This window comes from Callospermophilus lateralis, chromosome 14 (assembly GCF_048772815.1).
Source record: "Callospermophilus lateralis isolate mCalLat2 chromosome 14, mCalLat2.hap1, whole genome shotgun sequence".
In the NCBI taxonomy this organism is placed as follows: Eukaryota; Metazoa; Chordata; class Mammalia; order Rodentia; family Sciuridae; genus Callospermophilus; species Callospermophilus lateralis.
The window spans coordinates 30,389,273-30,407,605 of NC_135318.1; the positions used below are offsets into that span (position 1 = coordinate 30,389,273).

The 18,333-nt window shown below is 34.1% G+C and overlaps 1 protein-coding gene across 2 annotated transcripts in view; it reads right to left on the reverse strand.

Annotated features, from left to right (window-relative positions):
* Map4k3 (mitogen-activated protein kinase kinase kinase kinase 3) overlaps positions 1–18,333 on the reverse strand; it is a 172,655-nt gene continuing 154,322 nt past the window's right edge. For both annotated transcript variants that reach the window (XM_076833921.2, XM_076833920.2), the window contains 8 exons: positions 18,241–18,299; positions 16,457–16,560; positions 12,765–12,936; positions 8,467–8,535; positions 8,287–8,379; positions 4,941–5,011; positions 1,207–1,262; positions 1–594 (listed from right to left, as the gene is read on the reverse strand). In XM_076833921.2, the coding sequence (XP_076690036.1) occupies positions 507–594; positions 1,207–1,262; positions 4,941–5,011; positions 8,287–8,379; positions 8,467–8,535; positions 12,765–12,936; positions 16,457–16,560; positions 18,241–18,299 (712 nt within the window). In that variant the 3' untranslated portion in view covers positions 1–506. The remainder of the gene's footprint in view (positions 595–1,206; positions 1,263–4,940; positions 5,012–8,286; positions 8,380–8,466; positions 8,536–12,764; positions 12,937–16,456; positions 16,561–18,240; positions 18,300–18,333) is intronic.

Below are 18,333 nucleotides of genomic sequence, written 5' to 3' on the forward strand. Positions count from 1 at the left end.
TTTTAAAAGTTACAAGATTTATATTCATATTACTAAATTACATATAATAAAAATACAATAGTGTTAAATGTACTGTGTCATTGCCAGCATCCCATTTTGTAATAACCACACCCAATATACTAAAGAATTTTTAAAATATTACCCCAACTGCATTTTCATCAACATTTACATCTGTACAGATAAGACAATTACTTGTACATCTCATAAAAGTACATATCTACATAAGTTCTTAGTGTATGTCTTCAGCAATATGAAGTTTCACAGAAAAATACTGCCTATATGTACAAAGATTACATAACAATGAATTAAGCACTTGTGTGGTTCAATATGCTAAATATATCCATACCACTTAAAACAAAAAATTTCCCATCTTGTCTCATGCCACAATAAATTACGAGTAACTGAAGCCAGGTTACTGCAGCTTTTGTACAGCTTCAAGCATCCATTAATGTTGCAGCGGTAGTGTTCGTTCTTTCTATAGTTTAACTGTCAAAGCACAACACTTCTCAGTAACTGTTTTCATGACCCGCCAGGATGTATAAATTGCTATTTGCTGTGGGGTTATCAGTTGGCCTACTTTCCAAAACCACGACCCTAAAAGTAATGAACAAACAAACAACATATAACAAAACAAAGTTATTCTTGAAAACTAATGTTAACAGAAAATTTTTCCATTGCTTCTCCATTATATGCCTCTATAAATGCTGCTCATTTGATTTGTGGGCAGAAATCATTGCTATTGCTATGACTAAAGGGCCAGTTTCAACTCTGGGGCGTAATTTTGCTGCCCACTACCCTCCTACCTTTAAAGAGTTGGGAATGAAGGGTGGTGGGGGGAGGAGAAACATATGTCTAGAAATAACTGGAGAAACGTAATTCTTATAAATTCTAAAATAATTTGCAGTTTAAGAATCAAAACTCCAAAATCTTATTTTTCACTAAAAACAAAAAGTTCTGTTTGTTAACATATGGTATTTCTTCTTTCTTCTGCTGTAAATCAGACCAAATATTATGTTTAATACAAAATGGTACTGATAGATTTATAAATTTCTGTTATCTAGAAGGTCAGGTTTTAAAATAAAGTTTGAAAAATATATAGTTGAACATATTATTGCAGAAATTTCAATTCTCTTGAAAAAGAAACCAGTTTCATGCTGGATTTAGAAATGTTTAATACTATGCACTTAATACAAACCATTTTCGTACCTGTCAGATCCAAGCAGCCTGAAAATTCTTGTGCTATCTGAAATTTCTTGTGTTACCTGTTCAATTAAAATATAATTTTAGCTTCTAAAATTAAGAATACAAAATCTCATATGGGCATTTCATTATAACTCAACAGAAAGAAAACATAATTTCTAGGACTGAAAAATACATCCATGCATGACTTTAGTTATTGTTAGCTTCTGTGTCAAATATATATGTCCAGGAAAAATGTGGCTAATTTGGAATTAATCATAAATATAAGTCCAGGAAAACTACTTGTAGATTTCTGGGGGAAATTTTAAACAGAAATCACTGCCTTTAAAAAAATTTTTTTGTAGTTGTAGACAGAATGCCTTTATTTGTTTATCTTTTTAATGTGGTGCTAAGGATCGAACCCAGTGCCTCACACATGCTAGGCAAGTGCTCTGCCACTGAGCTACAGCCCCAGCCCACCAAATCTTTTTCTTCCTTTATGTTAATGCTATTAGCAAGGCTATTAGCAGCAGTAAGCCACTTAGATCTGGTTATTTTACCTAACAGGCCACTGTGTGGTATAACGGGAAGTATTTAAAATCCAGCATGACTTATGTTTGAATCTTAGTTCTACCACTTACTAGCTGTGACACTATGCAAGGTATGCCGTCTACTGGAAACAGTCTTGCCTTCTGCAAAATGGGATCTTGCAGTGTTCTTATAAGGAAGAAGTATAAGCCTAGCTAATGAAGTGCTTAATACAAAGTAATTTTCTTTCCTTTTTTTTTTTTTTTAATGGAACTGGGGATTGAACACATGGGTGCTTTACCACTGAGCCATGTCCTTGGCCCTTTTTATTTTTTATATTTTGAGTCAGGGCCTTGATAAGTTCCCTAGGATGTTCTTAACTTGTGATCCTCCTGCCTTAGCTTTCTAAGATGCTGGGAATACAGGTACGCACCACCTCACCTGGCTTCCATTCTCTTGAGATAATATTTTCTAATGAAATATACTCCCCCCATCTTTTTTTGACACAAGAAATTTTTATTGGACATTGCAGAAATAGCCTTGTGTGGTGGGGTTCAAAGTGCATCACACAGAATACACACTTAATTCAGAATACTGAATTAAGAAAAGAGGGACCTGGGAAAGAGAAAGGAAAACACTTAAGGTCTAAGTTGCCAACAAAAAATAGTGAAAGATTCCTCATGGCCAGACGTGGTGGCGCACGCCTGTAATCCCAGTAGCTTGAGAGGCTGAAGTAGGAGGATTTCAAGTTCAAAGTCAAACTCAGCAATGGGGAGGCACTAAGTAACTCAGTGAGACTCTATCTCTAAATAAATAAAATACAAAACAGGGCTGGGGATGTGGCTCAGAGATTAAGTGCCCCTGAGTTCAATCCCCAGTACCAAAAAAAAAAAAAAAAAAAAAAAAAAAAAAAAAGAAAAGAAAAAAAGAAAGAAAAAGATACCTCATGCAAGAAAGATTTTTGCAAATACCATACAAAACAGGCAGCTGCTGTGGTGATGAAATATACCTTTCAAGAAGTCCTAAGTGTGACCAATTACCAGTTGGGGAGTAAGAATAAAGGCTTAAAAGAAACCCAGTATTCACAGCATACTGAACACAAAATATTTCAAATATAATGGCAGTAACTCCTACTCCCAAATTAGTAGGTTAAAAAAATTAATTTCAAAACTAAATATGTTCCATCAAAACCCCTACAATTAGTGGTTCTGGAGACACTCCTGATGTCCTCACTTCTGGTGCAAAAACCTACCCCCCATGTTCACTTTGGAGATAGTGGCTCACCCTATGATTTCGAGTTACCTGTCCATTAAATAGTAGAAGAAGATGATGTTTTTAGAGGTGCTGAAGTGCTGCCTGTGCAGTCTCTTAGATGATTTTTTTTTGGACAAAATTTTCTCTCTCTCTCTTTTTTAAACCACTCTATCCTGCTTATGATGTCTTTCTTTGGCTAGTGTTTACCAGCTCTGGACTATTCTTATCTCATGCGCCATTCTCTCAGGTGATTCTGAAACAGTTTCCCAAGAAGTGAGCCTGCTCATGGGAATTATTGCTAAAAACATCAGCAGTGACGTTTCTTCAATCCTTATACATGCCAGGTACATTACAAGCTCTATTTCATTTTATCTTAACTCTCAATTCACAGATGAAAAAACAAAGTAGAGAGATATTAAGAGATATGTCCTGGTCACCCAGCTACTAACTAGCAGAGGTGAAACTTGAATGTGGGTATTTCAAGTCCAGAATGCATGTTAATGACCACAAAGTTGCTTCTTACTTTGTTAGAAGAAAGACTCTGAACTTAATGCATGACAGGACACAAATGAGCTACTTTCTTGCTAAAGGCACATGAGGTTTTTTTTTTTTTTCCCTTCCAATAATCAAGTACTATCACTTGATCAGATAATGATCAAGTACATCTACTGAGATTGGCTTGGGGGCACTGGAAGAATTTTTGATGATTTTACTTGTCTATAATATTCCAGTGGGCATGTACTATGTCTTTTTTTAGTTGTAAATGGACAGAATACATCCATTTATTTATTCATTCATTCATTCATTTATTTATATTAACGTGGTGCTGAGGATTGAACCCATTGCCTCACATGTGCTAGGCAAGTGCTCTACCAAGGAGCTACAGCCTCAGACCTATACTATGTCTTGTTCATAACCCTGGCACATTCCAACATAAATGCTGAGTTGAATTTAATATGTCACACGGCTTAAATGACTCCTGTAAGAACTCATGAGATGTAACTAAAGGCAAAAAAGGGGCAAAATACACTAAATATCAAATGAATAATGATAATAGAAATAAGAGACAACTATATATAAGCAGATATGAAAAATTGTGCTCTATATGTGTAATATGAATTGTACTGCATTCTGCTGTCATATATAATAAATTAAGACCTTATGTTCCCCCCTCCCCCCAAAAACAAACAAATTAGAATAATAATAATAATAAAAAAAACAGTAAGAGACAAGCTGGCTTCAAGAGGAATGTAGAACGCTCTCCTCACTGCCTGCATTGATCATTATCAATGAAATAGGAGGCTGACAAGGTGTTGCAGGATAGAGTGTGCCGACATCAGCACTTTCTTCCAGATCATGGTCTGGGAAACTGAAAGAAAAAGGAGTTGGCTCACTTTTAGCAGGATTAAGGAAGTTCTTGTTCTGAATTTGAGGGTGATTATCTGGAAGTACATCAAATATGCACTAAAGTGGTTTGACAAGAGAGGTGGCTCTACAGTATGTACTACTGCTAAACCACTAGACTGAATACAGTATGTAATTAATAAAATTAGCAAATCAAGTTATCATTGACACCATTTAAGAATTTTCCAAAGTTGGGTTGGGGTTGTGGCTCAGTGGTAGAGTGCTTGCCTTACATGCATGAGGCCCTGGGTTCAGTCCCCAGCACCACATAAAAATAAAACAAAGATATTGTGTGTCCATCTACAACTAAAAAAAAAAAAAAATTAAAAAAGAAGAAATTTCCAAAATTAAAGAAAATTGAAGTAGATTTAATAATGTAACTATTCTAAAATACTTAAAAAAATTTTTTATTTTGTTTTTTTTTTTAAAGAAATAGGATCTCAGGCTGGCCTCTAACTCCTAGCTCAAACCATCTTCTTGCCGCAGCTTCCAAGTAGCTGGGACTATGGGTACATGCTACTATGCTGGGCTTTTTATGACTATTTAATGGACATAATTTAAATGAAATTACTTACCTCATTAGATCTAAAACTTCTACCTTGCATTCCATGTTTCCAGAAAGCTAGCACACTGTCTTGTAGACAAACTAGCAGGCAAGAACAGCTCAATTACTGTTAATAGTACAAAAGTTTAACTGATAAGCATCATTTTACTTCTGTATCTTATATAGCAATATTTCAATTAATATCTCATGAAAGCAATTGCATATTTACAAGGCATCTTTACATTTGGAACTTAACTATAAAGAACTTACTAATCTTTGTGTGTGTGTGTGTGTGTGTGTATGTATGTATATGTGTGTGTGTGTGTGTGTGTGTATATATATATATATATATATATTTTTTTTTTTTTTTTTTTTTTTGTGGTACTGGGGATTGAACCTTGGGTATTGTGCATGCCAGGCAAGCGTTCCACCACTGAGCTACATCCCCAGTGCCAGAACTTATTAATCTTTTTGGTAAGAAAAAAAATTCACTCAAGATATTTGTTATGAAAATTTGTTTTGATACCTAAAATTTTAAATAGAAAATATAGAGAATAGCATAAATACACATATGTATCCAATACTTACCGATCAAATCCTAACACTCTATCACATTTGCTTTTTGTTTTAAATGAAAATAAATACAGCTGGCATTCCCTACATATCCTTTCTGGCCTTCTTTACTCTCTAAGATACGTATTGTTATAAATATGGTATTTATTATTCTCATGAATGTTTATATTGTAAGTCTACATTATCAATATGAACTTTATATTGAATGTTTCCAACAGCTGCACATTTGGTATGGTGAATATTTCTAGTTTTCATTATTATAAACAATGCAGCAATAAACATTCTTGTACCACTTCTTGAGAACATATAAAAAATCTGAGTTTTACTTTTTAAATTTATGTTATTTGAAAGGTATGTTCACACACAACAGACAGAAATCGTAATTTGTTCCCCACAGAACCAATGATTTAGGCATCATTTGTTTAGTAGTCCATCACTTCCCCACTGACACATAATGTCGTAGGTTTCTATTTACATGTGGTTTCATTTCTGGGCTTACTCTTCCACCATACTTTTACTTATTTATGATATGTTGATATGGCACTGTCTTAAATACTATCATTTTATAGTTATGTTTCAACATAGAGAAGGAAAGTATTTGTCAACATTTATTTTACTATTCTTGGTCTTTGGCTTGTCCATATGAATCTTGTCAAGTGGCTTTTGGGATTTTTGTTGCAAATGCACTGAATTTCTGGATTAATTTGTGAAAAACTGACCTCCTTTTCACATTGAGTCTCTTTTCCGTAATTTTGTTTTCTGTTTTTACAGTGCTAGGGTTCAAGCCTAGGGCCTTGTGCATACTGGGTAGGTGCATGAGCTACATGAGCTACACTCCCATTCCCACTCATGAATATGATGTTGGGCTTCATTTGTTCAAATATTCTTCTATGTCTTTAAACAGTAATTTGGGATTACCTACAGAAGGGTCTTGGATGTGTTTTGGTTATATTTACTCCTTTTTCTTTCTTTCTTTTTTCTTCACATGGGCATCTTGCTACATTGTTCAGGCTAGCCTTGACTCCTGGGTGCAAGTGATCCTCTTGCCTCAATCTTCCACTAGAAGGAACTATGGGCATGTGCTACTATGCCTGACTACATTTAATCTTACATATATTTTATTGCCATTGTGAAAGGGATCTTTTCTCCTACTAAAATTTCAAATTGATACCATTGGCAAAAGTATATTTTTACTCTTTTCTTTATAATCTTCATACTTTCCTTTTTTTTTTGTTTAGTAAAATAATATTGAGATGTGATAGTAGAATCAGTCTAATCATGATGTGGTATTTTAACTGGCTAGCTGAAGATCATTTCCTTTTATTACTAATTTGCTAAGTATTTTTTTAAAGTCATCAATTACTGAAAATTTATTGAATATTTTTGTGTATCTACTGAAGAGTCACATGACTTTTCTTTTTTAATCTTTAGTGTAGTGTATTACATAAATACATTTCAAAGACACCATCCTTGTCTTCCGGGGATAAAATCTACCCTTTGTAATGTGATATTTGCCAGTATTTTATCAAGATCTTTAAAATCTATTTTCATTATTAAAATTTCTGTTTTCCTTACTAATCTTGTTTGATTCTAGCAACAGTATTAAAATACTGATTTGTTCAGAATTGTCTACCATCTGAAATAATTTATATAGAGTAGGGATTATCTTTTCCTCTAAGGGTGGGAAAAAAAATCTATAAAACCATTAGCTTGATTTCCAGGCCCTTCAAGCAAAGAACCTGGCTGAAGTTCCTCATTTCCTGTGGGATACTTTCAGTTTTTTTTACCTCCTAGCAAAGTCTACTACTATCTGACACTCAGCAGGCTATTGGCTTCAGGCCTGTAAATTGAATTTCTGTCATTGGCTTTGTTTTTGGACCCTGGCTATGTCTTTTTAAGGATTCCACCTGACCAGATATTCCTTGAAACTCTTATTATCATAATCATTTTTTTTTGTTGGGGGAGGGACTTTTCTAGTTCAGGGAAAGGGGAAAATAGAACCAGGAATAAGACAAATGAACTATTTGCCCTTGGCCTTACCCGCTGCACCATGCATGTATGTATGGGCACATATGAAATGTATGTGTGTATATATACATATTAATAACTTGATTTTATTGATAAAGGACACTAAATACTAATTATCATTCTTTTTCCCCAGCACCACCCTGTATAATTATTTTCCTTGAATATAATCTGAAATAAGGTAGAAATACCCTTAGAGGTAAAACCTTACTATACAAAAACTCCTCAAAGGAAGAGGCAGAATCTTATTCGATCTTGTCTTATCTGTACATAGGGACATTTCATGAACATTTGGTATACTCAGTAAAATTTGGAAGAACTAAACACAGCTAATACTAATTCTGTCAGAACTCCTTTTCCAGGAAAACTCGTAACAAGTATAATGTGAGAATGACAAAAAGAAATTTCATATATTTAAAATTCTCTGACCAGAGATAATAGCAAAAACACAACAGGGTATACAAAGCACTTGATTTTAACATACCTATGGGAAATTTATAGAAATCTGGAGGAAATGGAAATTTATAACCATGTTATGAGAAATAACATTTAACTATTTCTTTTGAAAATGCCAAATCTATAAGGAAGGTAAACAATTATTTACAATACAATTATTAAACTGTCTTGAGAATGTTTAAAGGTAAAGGCTAATAGTGACCGCATAATCATTATATCCTATATTTTAGAGAAAGTACTTAATAATACATTTATAATTTCATATAAATTGTCAGATAAATTAAACAGTTCATAATGGAAAGAAATACAAAACTTCAACTTACCTATTGATTCAATCTGGAAATCAAAGGTGAGCTCTGATGATAATTTTCTACTAGATTTTAATCTTCCTTGGAGATTTACTATTTTTATACAACCTAGAGAAATACAAGTCACTCAGAAACGAAGGTAAAAGGTATCTTCTTAAAATAAGATAAGATGTTCATAAATAAAATTAAACTTACAGTCCAAACATACAAGAATGGTATCTCTCTCCAGTTGGGTTACATGAGTAACATTTGTCTGTGGGGTATCTATGAAAAAAAGAAGGCCTGATAAAGTCACAGAAAACTGAAGTAGTTACAGCAGAGCAATTATGAAAAAAAAAAAAAAAAAAGAAAGAAAGAATTCTGAGGACTGTTATATTTGAAATGGATATACATCTTTTCTATTAAATGTAGAGTTACTAAACTGGGTTACTTGGGTTCTAATGCTGATGTCTCAACCTAGTAAATGTCAGTTCCTGGTATCATTTTTATTTATACTTGAAATCAGGAGACTAATTTCCTAAAGGTTGGCTATGACTAGTTCATAAGTTTAAATAGAAGGCTTGGAGCTGTGCTCTTTATATCTTTACATGCCTAGTATATGCAAAAAGTATGTACTGAAAGAATGAATCTGAGTGTCAAATTATTTGTATACATATAAGTTTTAAAAGCATTTTAGAAGCAGAAAATGCTACCTAAATGCAAAGAAGTATTATTTTAATTACAATCATTTATCAAAGTTCCTACAAAGTAAAAATGTTTAAATGACTTGGTTTTCCATGCAGCAAAGACGAATACTGTACATCCAAAGCTTTGTGTATATATCAAAACTGAATAGCTCAGGTATGAGTGTCTGTTCCCAGTTTCACATTCCCTGAAAGCATGGGTATGACAGGAAAGACAGCCTACCCTGCTTGTTTTCTGCTTCCCATTGTACTTAGTATTAGGACGTCTAAGCACTGTTGTATTTTGAACTTGGTTACTGCTATAACTAATCAAGGTTAGGAGGATATGGCAAAGCCCTCCTGTAAGTCAGGCTAACTAGATCTCTGTAGCTCTTAAGGAAAACAACAACAACAACAACAACAACAAAAATAAACTGCTGAAAATTAAGAATCTGAACATGTCTATACCATCTACTTTGGCAGAAGGGAGCCAGACTATCAACACTAGTTAGAAAGTCAGGAAAATGAAGTCTTACTAATTGCTTACAACAATCAGTCCCGAAATACTGAAACTATCTTTAAAAAACACTGCCTGGCTACCACCCTCAAGATATTCTGATTTAATTGGAAGTGTGTGACTTGAGGTATCAGAAATTTTAAGTTTCCCAGGTAAACCTACCACGCAGTAGGGTTTGGAACCGCTAATATGTACAATGGTGGTTCTGGGGACTGAACCAGGAGCCTCATGCATACTAGACAGGCACTCTATCATCGAGCCCTACCCTCAGCCCCATCATATTTTTATCTGATGTAAAACATAGTCATTCCCTCTATCTTATAATTTCAAACAGAGAGATGAGTTATATTTGCCATATTTAATTTTTAATGAAATAAATTTATTAAGGCAAAACCAAGTAATCAAAAGATCCTTGGAAAGAAGCTACCCAAAGCTGTATAAAATTCTTCTGTCAGAAAATAAGGCCTTCAGGGTAAAGAGCATTTTGTTTACTTTTATGTTTTCCAATTTATCAGCAACCAAAATTTGTTTTATACAATTTTCAATGAGACAGGGGCAACAATCAGTGTAATTCATAATATTTGTACAAATACCAAAATAAGTATATTGAAATTGTTCATTTGTGGATAAAGCAAAATATACAAATTAAATAAACCTAATGATTGATGATGAGAAGAAAAAAAAAAAGACAATAAGGCCTTAATCCAACAATGAGAAAGAAAGGATTTAAAAGTAAAATGCTTGAGAGAACTAAGACATTAACTGAAATTCAGTGACAACAACATATTTATCAGAGATACTTCCTTTCTGTTATACAGAGAAGGGGAGACTTGGAAAGGAGGTGTACCAGCTGTTCGAAAGGCAAGATGAGTGGTTAAGGAAGAATGCAGAAGAGAATTTGGGGAGCCAAAGACAAGTCTCATAATGTTGCCAAAGGTGGTCATGCTTTCCTTGAAGAGCTATATTTCAAGTTTAACGTGTTAAAGGAACCATGTATTATGTCTAGGCTTTTGTGTTTTGTTTGTTTGTTTTGCAGTGCTGGGGATCAAACCCAGGGTCTCTGCATCTGAGCTGTATCCTTAGCTCCTATTTTTTCTTTTCATTAATAATCTTCCAGTCTTTCAACAAACTCCTGCCAAATCAATATTTTACTGGCAAATTACTTCCTTAACATTTCCCTTAGTAGCCAAAGACTGTGACAAACAACCCTTGTAACACCTTTAAAAATTGCCGTCTGAAGTGGCCAATGTCTACTGTATAGCAAAACATTCTACTGTATTTTTAAAGGAAAAAAAAAAAAAAAGCAAAATAGGTTTCATGACAAATAGGATGTTTTAAAAACAAAGGTAAGATATTTAAAGGTCATCATTTTCAAGTGAGAGAGTTCAATCCAATTTACCATAACACTCAAGTTTTACTTAATAACTGTTATTTTGTCATAGCTCAATGTGGAAGTTTTAAAGTACCATCAATTTTCTGTAAAAAGTTCACTACTTGGAGATAATATTTGCTAAAATAGTAGGGTATGTAGTGATAAAGGAAAGTTCTGCTATGTGACTTGGCAATGTAAATCAATATTTAAGAAAACAAATTACATGAGAGAATTATTTTCCAATACCTTCAACAAATACTTTGGAAGTGGCTGTTTAGACTATATGAAGAAACAAACTAAACTTAAAATATTCTAAGGGCTGGGGATTAGTACAGTGATACAGCACTTGCCTAGCATGTGTGAGGTCCTGGGTTCAACCCCCAGCACTGAAAAAAAATAAAGTTAAATACACATACTTAGAAAGATATCAGGATAAAACGGATTCAATATGAAGTACAATCTAAATTTAAAGTATTCTAAAATGTCACTTTTGTTTTTTTAAAAATCAGATTTTCTATTAGCCTGAGATCTGTCTATGTGTAGTTCTTAAATTATAGTCCCCATATTACTAGCACCACCTGGGAATTTATAGAAACCCCAGGCCTACTGGATGAAAACTTCGAGGGGGGAGGCAATAGTATGCTTTAACAAGTTTCCTGGTGTTTCTGATGCAAGCTCAAGTTTAGGAATTACAGGTATGCACTAAATACTCACTTGTTCACTAATATCAATATTCCTGGTAAAGTGATGGAATGTGATTCAAAAGGTAAAATCACCTGATGCTTTTTGGGAAGGCAGGGCAACTGAAGTTCTATAATTTGCAAATTTTCAAGTGCATACCACCTACAATTACATTAAATACTTTTAGATTCTCTAAATTATAAAAATATTTTTTGCTTTTTTTTTTCTTTTGCGGCCTGGGGATTGAACCTAGGGCCTGATGCATGCCATACAAGTACTCTACCACTGAGCTATATACCCGGCCCAAGTTACAAAAACGTGAAATGTTCAGGTTTCGTTTCAAATGTTTCCTATGTTAATAAGCTTTCATAAAGATTAATCTTTATATTTGTAAACAGCATCAAACAACTGAATACATCTAAGATTCTTTAATAATAAATGTGAAAATATGAATGCAAGTGTTAAAATATTAAAACATTTGAGCATAAATAAACTTGTGCTTTGATATTTAATTGGTAATATTAATGAGCTATTTCTAAGTAAATTTAGTTTGGTGCCTAAGCCCAGGGCCTCATGCATTTTTTTTTTTTTTTTTAAAGAGAGAATGAGAGAGGGAGAGAGAGAGAGAGAGAGAGAGAGAGAGAGAGAGAGAGAGAGAGAGAGAGAGAATTTTTAATATTTATTTTTTAGTTTTCGGCGGACACAACATCTTTTGTTTGTATGTGGTGTTGAGGATCGAACCTGGGCCACACGCATGCCAGGCGAGCGCGCTACCGCTTGAGCCACATCCCCAGCCCCCTCATGCATGTTAATACATCTATTCTGAGCTATACCCTAGCTTACAAATGTGTCCTTAATGGTTACCTTATACATAGTGTCCTTGAGAGAAACTGCTATTTACAATGTCCTAGTTTATGTCAGACATTTCTTAAACGTTGCAAAATGACCCAGGCATATACCTCATTTTATAGTAAGAGATGAATTGCTGTAAAATTGTTTAATATATACTAATTCAGGCTCTTAAGCATCAGATCCTTACCATATTCATTTCTAATTAAAAAAGTATATGTGCTTTCAACATACATATGCTTTGCCAATCAAATTATTGGTTATTTTAAAGCAACTTTTCTTCTAGTTTACTTATATAGTTATTTAAGACCAGCTTTATATGCAGTTTTGCTTAAATGCAAAACATAGCAAATTTATTACTTATAAAACCAGCACATTCTTTAGCCTTAAAAATTCCATAAAAATTGCAAACCTGATTCTGTAAACCATGAAGAGGTAGAATTTGGATTGACAGTCTCAAATCGAACCACCTGGTTGAAGTCTCGCCCTCTACTGACACCAACACAGACTAACGGGTACTCCTGCTCAGGGACTACCAGCATCTCAAACATCCTGAGTGGGCATGGGATAGGGAAATCGATATGCTAGAGACAGAAACAAAAAACAGAAAAGAAAAACAAAAACCAAATAATCTTATGAGAACAACATTAAGTTTTTAGGTTTACAAAAACATATAAAAAAGCTTTCTACTATAAAGATTGCTTCTTGTCACAGAAATGCAAGGTATTAAGAAAAATTATGAAATATCTTTAAATGCAACTCATTTTAATTTTATATACCTTCAAAATTATTTTTATATTGTTACAAAGAGAATAAACAAATTCACATTTTGGAGATTTAGAAAACTTCAGTAATCATCAAGGAATAAAACCACAATGAGACACTACATATACCCACCAGAATGACTAAAATTAAAAAGAATGACAATAACAAGCATTAGAGGAGTTAATAAATGCTCATACACTGATGGTGGGAGAATACATTCGTCCAGTCATGATGGTTAATTACATTATCTACCAATGTTGAAGATATGCATCTTTTATGATGCAACAATTACTCCTAAGTATACCTTCTAGAGAGAAAGGGTATGTGTGCACAGAAAACAGGCAAAAATATGTTCATAGCAACACTTAAGAAAAACAAAAATGGGAAATAATCCAAATGCCAATCAACAGTAGAATGGATTAAAATTATGGCATATTCACACACTGGCAAATTACAGATCAATGAAAATGAACAATCTATTGCTATATCCAACAACTACATAAATATAATGTTGCACAAAAGAAGCCAGACATAAATGAATATATACTTTCTGATCCCACTTTCATATTGTTGAAAATAATGTAAAATCAGTTTTAATGTTTATGGATACACTTATCTATGTATATAAAGAGAAAGAAAAGCAACAACTTGCTAGGTTTCCTTTTGGGGGAACTACTTAGAAAACATGGAATGGCATAGGGAATGCTGAGGTGGCTCTTCACAAAAAAGGTGACTGAAAAAAAATTGGTCTTACACATACTTTATTAAGTTCATTCTAACATATTTTATATTTTTGTTTCTCTTATAAATGGGCTATATTTTCTAAATGGTTATAACTAGTATTTAACAAAGTTACTGGATACGATTTATTTTTTAACCTGGCAACTCATAATTTCTGAAGAAAATAAAAATGTGAAGCAGGGCTGCCTTAACTACTAGTTTTAGGGTGCTGGGAGACATGGCATGGTCCTGATGGCTGGAATAGGCACCTGCTCTTCCGTCTGGCCCTTTCTTCCCCTGCTGCCAGCTGCCTCCACCCTGTGACTACCAACTCCTAAATCGCCTCTCTAGGAGCTTTCCCATTACCTGGGGCACACGCTTTGACTATCTGTCATATATTTAATGAGGTAAAACAAATGAAATAATTTGCTTTGAAATATGATTAAGAACAATACAGCAGAAAGAAAATAATGCTTGTTTCTTTAATTTTTTTTCTTGGCATGTAAGAAAGCCCAACAGATTTTGACTACTTCTATTTAGCTTCCAATAACAGCTAAGCAATGTCTATAAATCACTAACAGAAGGGGATTTCTTTCTCAAGGGTTTAAATCATGGTGCTCTTGGTGACTGACAGCAGTCCTTACATCTTATTCTCTCTCTCTCTTTTTTCCCCCTCTTAGCACTATGCCTAGTTTATAGTAAGTACATAATATTTGCTGTGTATATCTTTTATTCTTAACTTTAATTTATGATAAAAACATGCCTAAATTAAGCAAAATTTGTTAGAAATGTCACTAAGAGGACGAATATAGGAAGCACAAATTTCTTTTAAAACAAATCTGATAGAGTCCAGTATAGAAACATCATAAAAACTAGTTAAAATAATGTCAAATATAATAATAAAATATATATTATAGAAATCTTAAAGCCATGGGACTGGGGATGTGGCTCAAGTGGTAGCGCGCTCGCCTGGCATGCGTGCGGCCAGGGTTCGATCCTCGGCACCACATACAAACAAAGATGTTGTGTCTGCTGAAAGCTAAAAAATAAATATTAAAAAAATTTAAAAAAAAAAGAAATCTTAAAGCCAGAGAGGCACAGAAAGTGAAGTTAAAATTAAGTGAGGCAGGCCAGGCCCCATAGCTCAGTGAGTTGAAGGAAAGAGGAAATGTGAGCAGTCTTGCAGGAGACCTGCAGGTGAACTGCAGTGAGAGTCCACTATCTCAGAACTCGCACCATAGGCCTCCACAGTCAGATCAGGCCAAGCTCCTTGGTATCATCGTTGGGAAAAGAGAAGACATTGGATGGGTTATTTTAAAGTTTTTAATGTCTTCAAAGTATATATTCCCTCCTGCATACTCTTGATATCCAAAATACCTTTAACGGAGAAAAGAGCTTTCATTATATGAGGATAAATGCCTTAACCTATCAGATAATATAAATTCACTTGAGCTGAGGTTTAACCAGTCCATCAGTATATAATATGATGAAACCTTTTCATTTTGAAATAGGTTAGGAATGAAAGACACAGGAAAAACTTATCTCTAGTAGACTAATGAAGAAAAGGAAGGACGATAGGACTACAGAAAAATCAAACTGTGTAGACTTTACCATTCCACCTAAGATAAAGTGTCCATGTGCCAAATAGGTAAGAACAAAGAGAAGCTGAGAAAAGCAATTTTTGCCATAAATGGGATGTATTCAGTAGCTCTGCTATTAGAAAACTTATAAGGCTATTTCCCCTCAGCTTTTAGTTTAAAGAATTTTTGCTTCTGTGAATTTATTTGTGAAATTACTACCCAATAGGTTTTACCTTCTTGAAACTATTTTTTCCATCACTTTAGCCCCAGTCGGGCTTGAGGCTAAAAACAGATTTCTTAGTCACTTGTAAGATTTTAAGTAACAAAAAGTAATCTAAATATTCTATTTTGGTATTATAAAAATCTAGGGAGAATCCTACTCTATTGAAGAATCAAATGCTCATGAAAGAAGACCATTTAATCCATACTCAACAGCAAAGAAAACAATTTTAACAAATTCATTTGATATTTCTTTGCTGTAATTGAGCATGTACTTTATACATTTTAAAAGTTAGTTTTTCCTCAAAATATGTTATAGCTGAGTAACAGTAAACATTTTAATGGTATTCATTAATCTAGAGAAACTTAAGCAAAAAACCCCAAGCAAAAACTCAAAAAATATCCATGAGAAGAGCTGGGCAAGTTAATGGGTAGATATTAAAACAATTTTGTTAGGTAACCAAAACAAATCATTTTCCCCTCATCAAGGTCATCCCTATCCTCTCAAATCAAACACTAAGCTGAGTGTTGTTTTCCTGCTGCGATGGAGTAGGTCAAAACATTTTACTGATCTTTTAGCACCCTGTTTTTGACATCAAACTATCTATGCACATAAGATACTCTACTTCTAGCTCCCTATAACCAAACCCAAACTACAGTGTCTTTCAGAACTTTCATCAAGCCTAGTTCCTTAAAACTGGGCAAGTTTTTACCACCTGTCACATAATCCAAAATCATTAAAATAATTTGAGAATAAACAGAAAAGTTTAACAATTAAGCTTTCAAGCTAAGAATGTCTTAGGTTGACTTTCATGCTTACCTTAATTAACATAAATTTCTGCATTGGTTCAACCCATTCTAATAGAACAATGCTAGTCTGAAGTGCCCCGCATAGGTATTTATGGCCTGTGTAAGGATTTCTCACTGTCAAGGCAAAAAAGCAGACGTGAGTTCTCTTATAAAATAAAGTCCTTATATTATTAGTTTCAAAAAGTAAAAATAAATCAAAAGCTGGTTGTTTAATTTTAGTTGGACAACAGGGCAAAAAAGAAATACTGTTTCAGGTAATAGCAAGAAATGCTATCATGACTTACAAGATTTTTTTGGTGTGTACAAATGCAATAGCTAGTCATACAGCTGGGATATGGAAGAACTTTAGATCTATGGCAGCAGGGAAGTTAATTGAGGTGGCAATATTCTGAGGGATGGGTCAAATTAATTTGGGAAGGTGTTAAATGGACAGGACATACGTACTCAGGTGGTTCATCGAGTGCTTTTGGTAGTAATGTTCAGAGGCAATGGTGTTTTGGTTCTAAAAACAAAACACTTGTTGCTGGGCATAGCTGTGCATGTCTGTAATTCTAGCTACTTGGTAGGTCCCAAGTTCGAGGACAGACTGCACAAAATAAAATAAAAAGACTGGGAATGTATGTAGCTCAGTGGTAAAGTGCCCCTGAGTTCAATCCCCAGTACATACATACATGCATACATACAAACATATGGAGAAACAAAAAGAAAGGAAGAAAAAAATAAAGACAGGAAGAAGGAAAGGAAGAAAGGAAGAAAGGAAGGAAGGAAGGAAGGAAGGAAGGAAGGAAGGAAGGACGGACGGAAGGAAGGAAACAGCTGACTATTCCTTCCTTTTCTATTAAACTCTTAAGGTCACTAGAAAACATTATAGATATTAATATCAAGTTTTTTAAAAAAAATTCTTATTTCTTTTCAAAAATTTGAGATAGGGTCTCACTAAGTTTCCCAGGTTGGCCTTGAACTTGTGATCCTCATGCCTCAACCGCCTCCATAGTAGCTGTGTGGACCCCACTCTCAGCTTCATCAAATTTTATAGTACAAGTTTATAAATAATAAAACTGAATTTCTTCATATTTTGGACTTTTCTTCTACTTAAGATATAAAGTAAATGTATTTGAAATAAAAAAATTAAAAACTATAAAGAGGGCAGCCAGGTACAGAGACTTGGGAAGATAAAGCAGGAGGATTGCAAATTCAAGGTCTTAGCAGTTTTAGCAGAACCCCTGTCTCAAAATAAAAAGGGCTGGGATATGGTTCATGGTAGAGTGCCCCTGGGCTCAATCCCCAGTACTGCCAAAACAAAATACAAACCAAAAACAAAAGCAAAAAAAAAAAAAAAAAAAAAAAAAAAAAAAAAAGAAAGGCCCTCTCCAATCATTCACAGTGAAATTCTTTTGAGGCCTTGCCTAAAGACCCTCTTCTTCAGCTGGCCCATGTTAGAGTTCTTTCTGCATTATACTCAGTGGTGCAGTGACTTATGTGCTTGCTTGTCTTTTCTTAGTAACTTAAGGGAAGGAAATCATTTTTTGTTTTTGTTGCATGTAAACAGGAAAATAGTTGTTAGGGGGTAGGGTAGGAATTTAGTCCAGAGGTATGTGAACAGGGAAGCTACAATCTTCACATGACAAGCACAAGTTTCCACATACTAAAGGCATGTGGATATAAGCTCAATGAATGGAAGGATGCCTTGGGTAGTATTGTTTTATACTAGACTTTAAAAAATTGAGCCTCAAGAAGATTTCTTAGCCACTCTGCAAAACAGGAGAGCTACATGGTACTGGATGGTTTACTTACCAACACAACACTTCTGACACCACTTGGTTTCAGGGATTTTTGCTGATACAGCAAATTTCCTAAATGTAAATGAAAATGAGTATATAATAACAT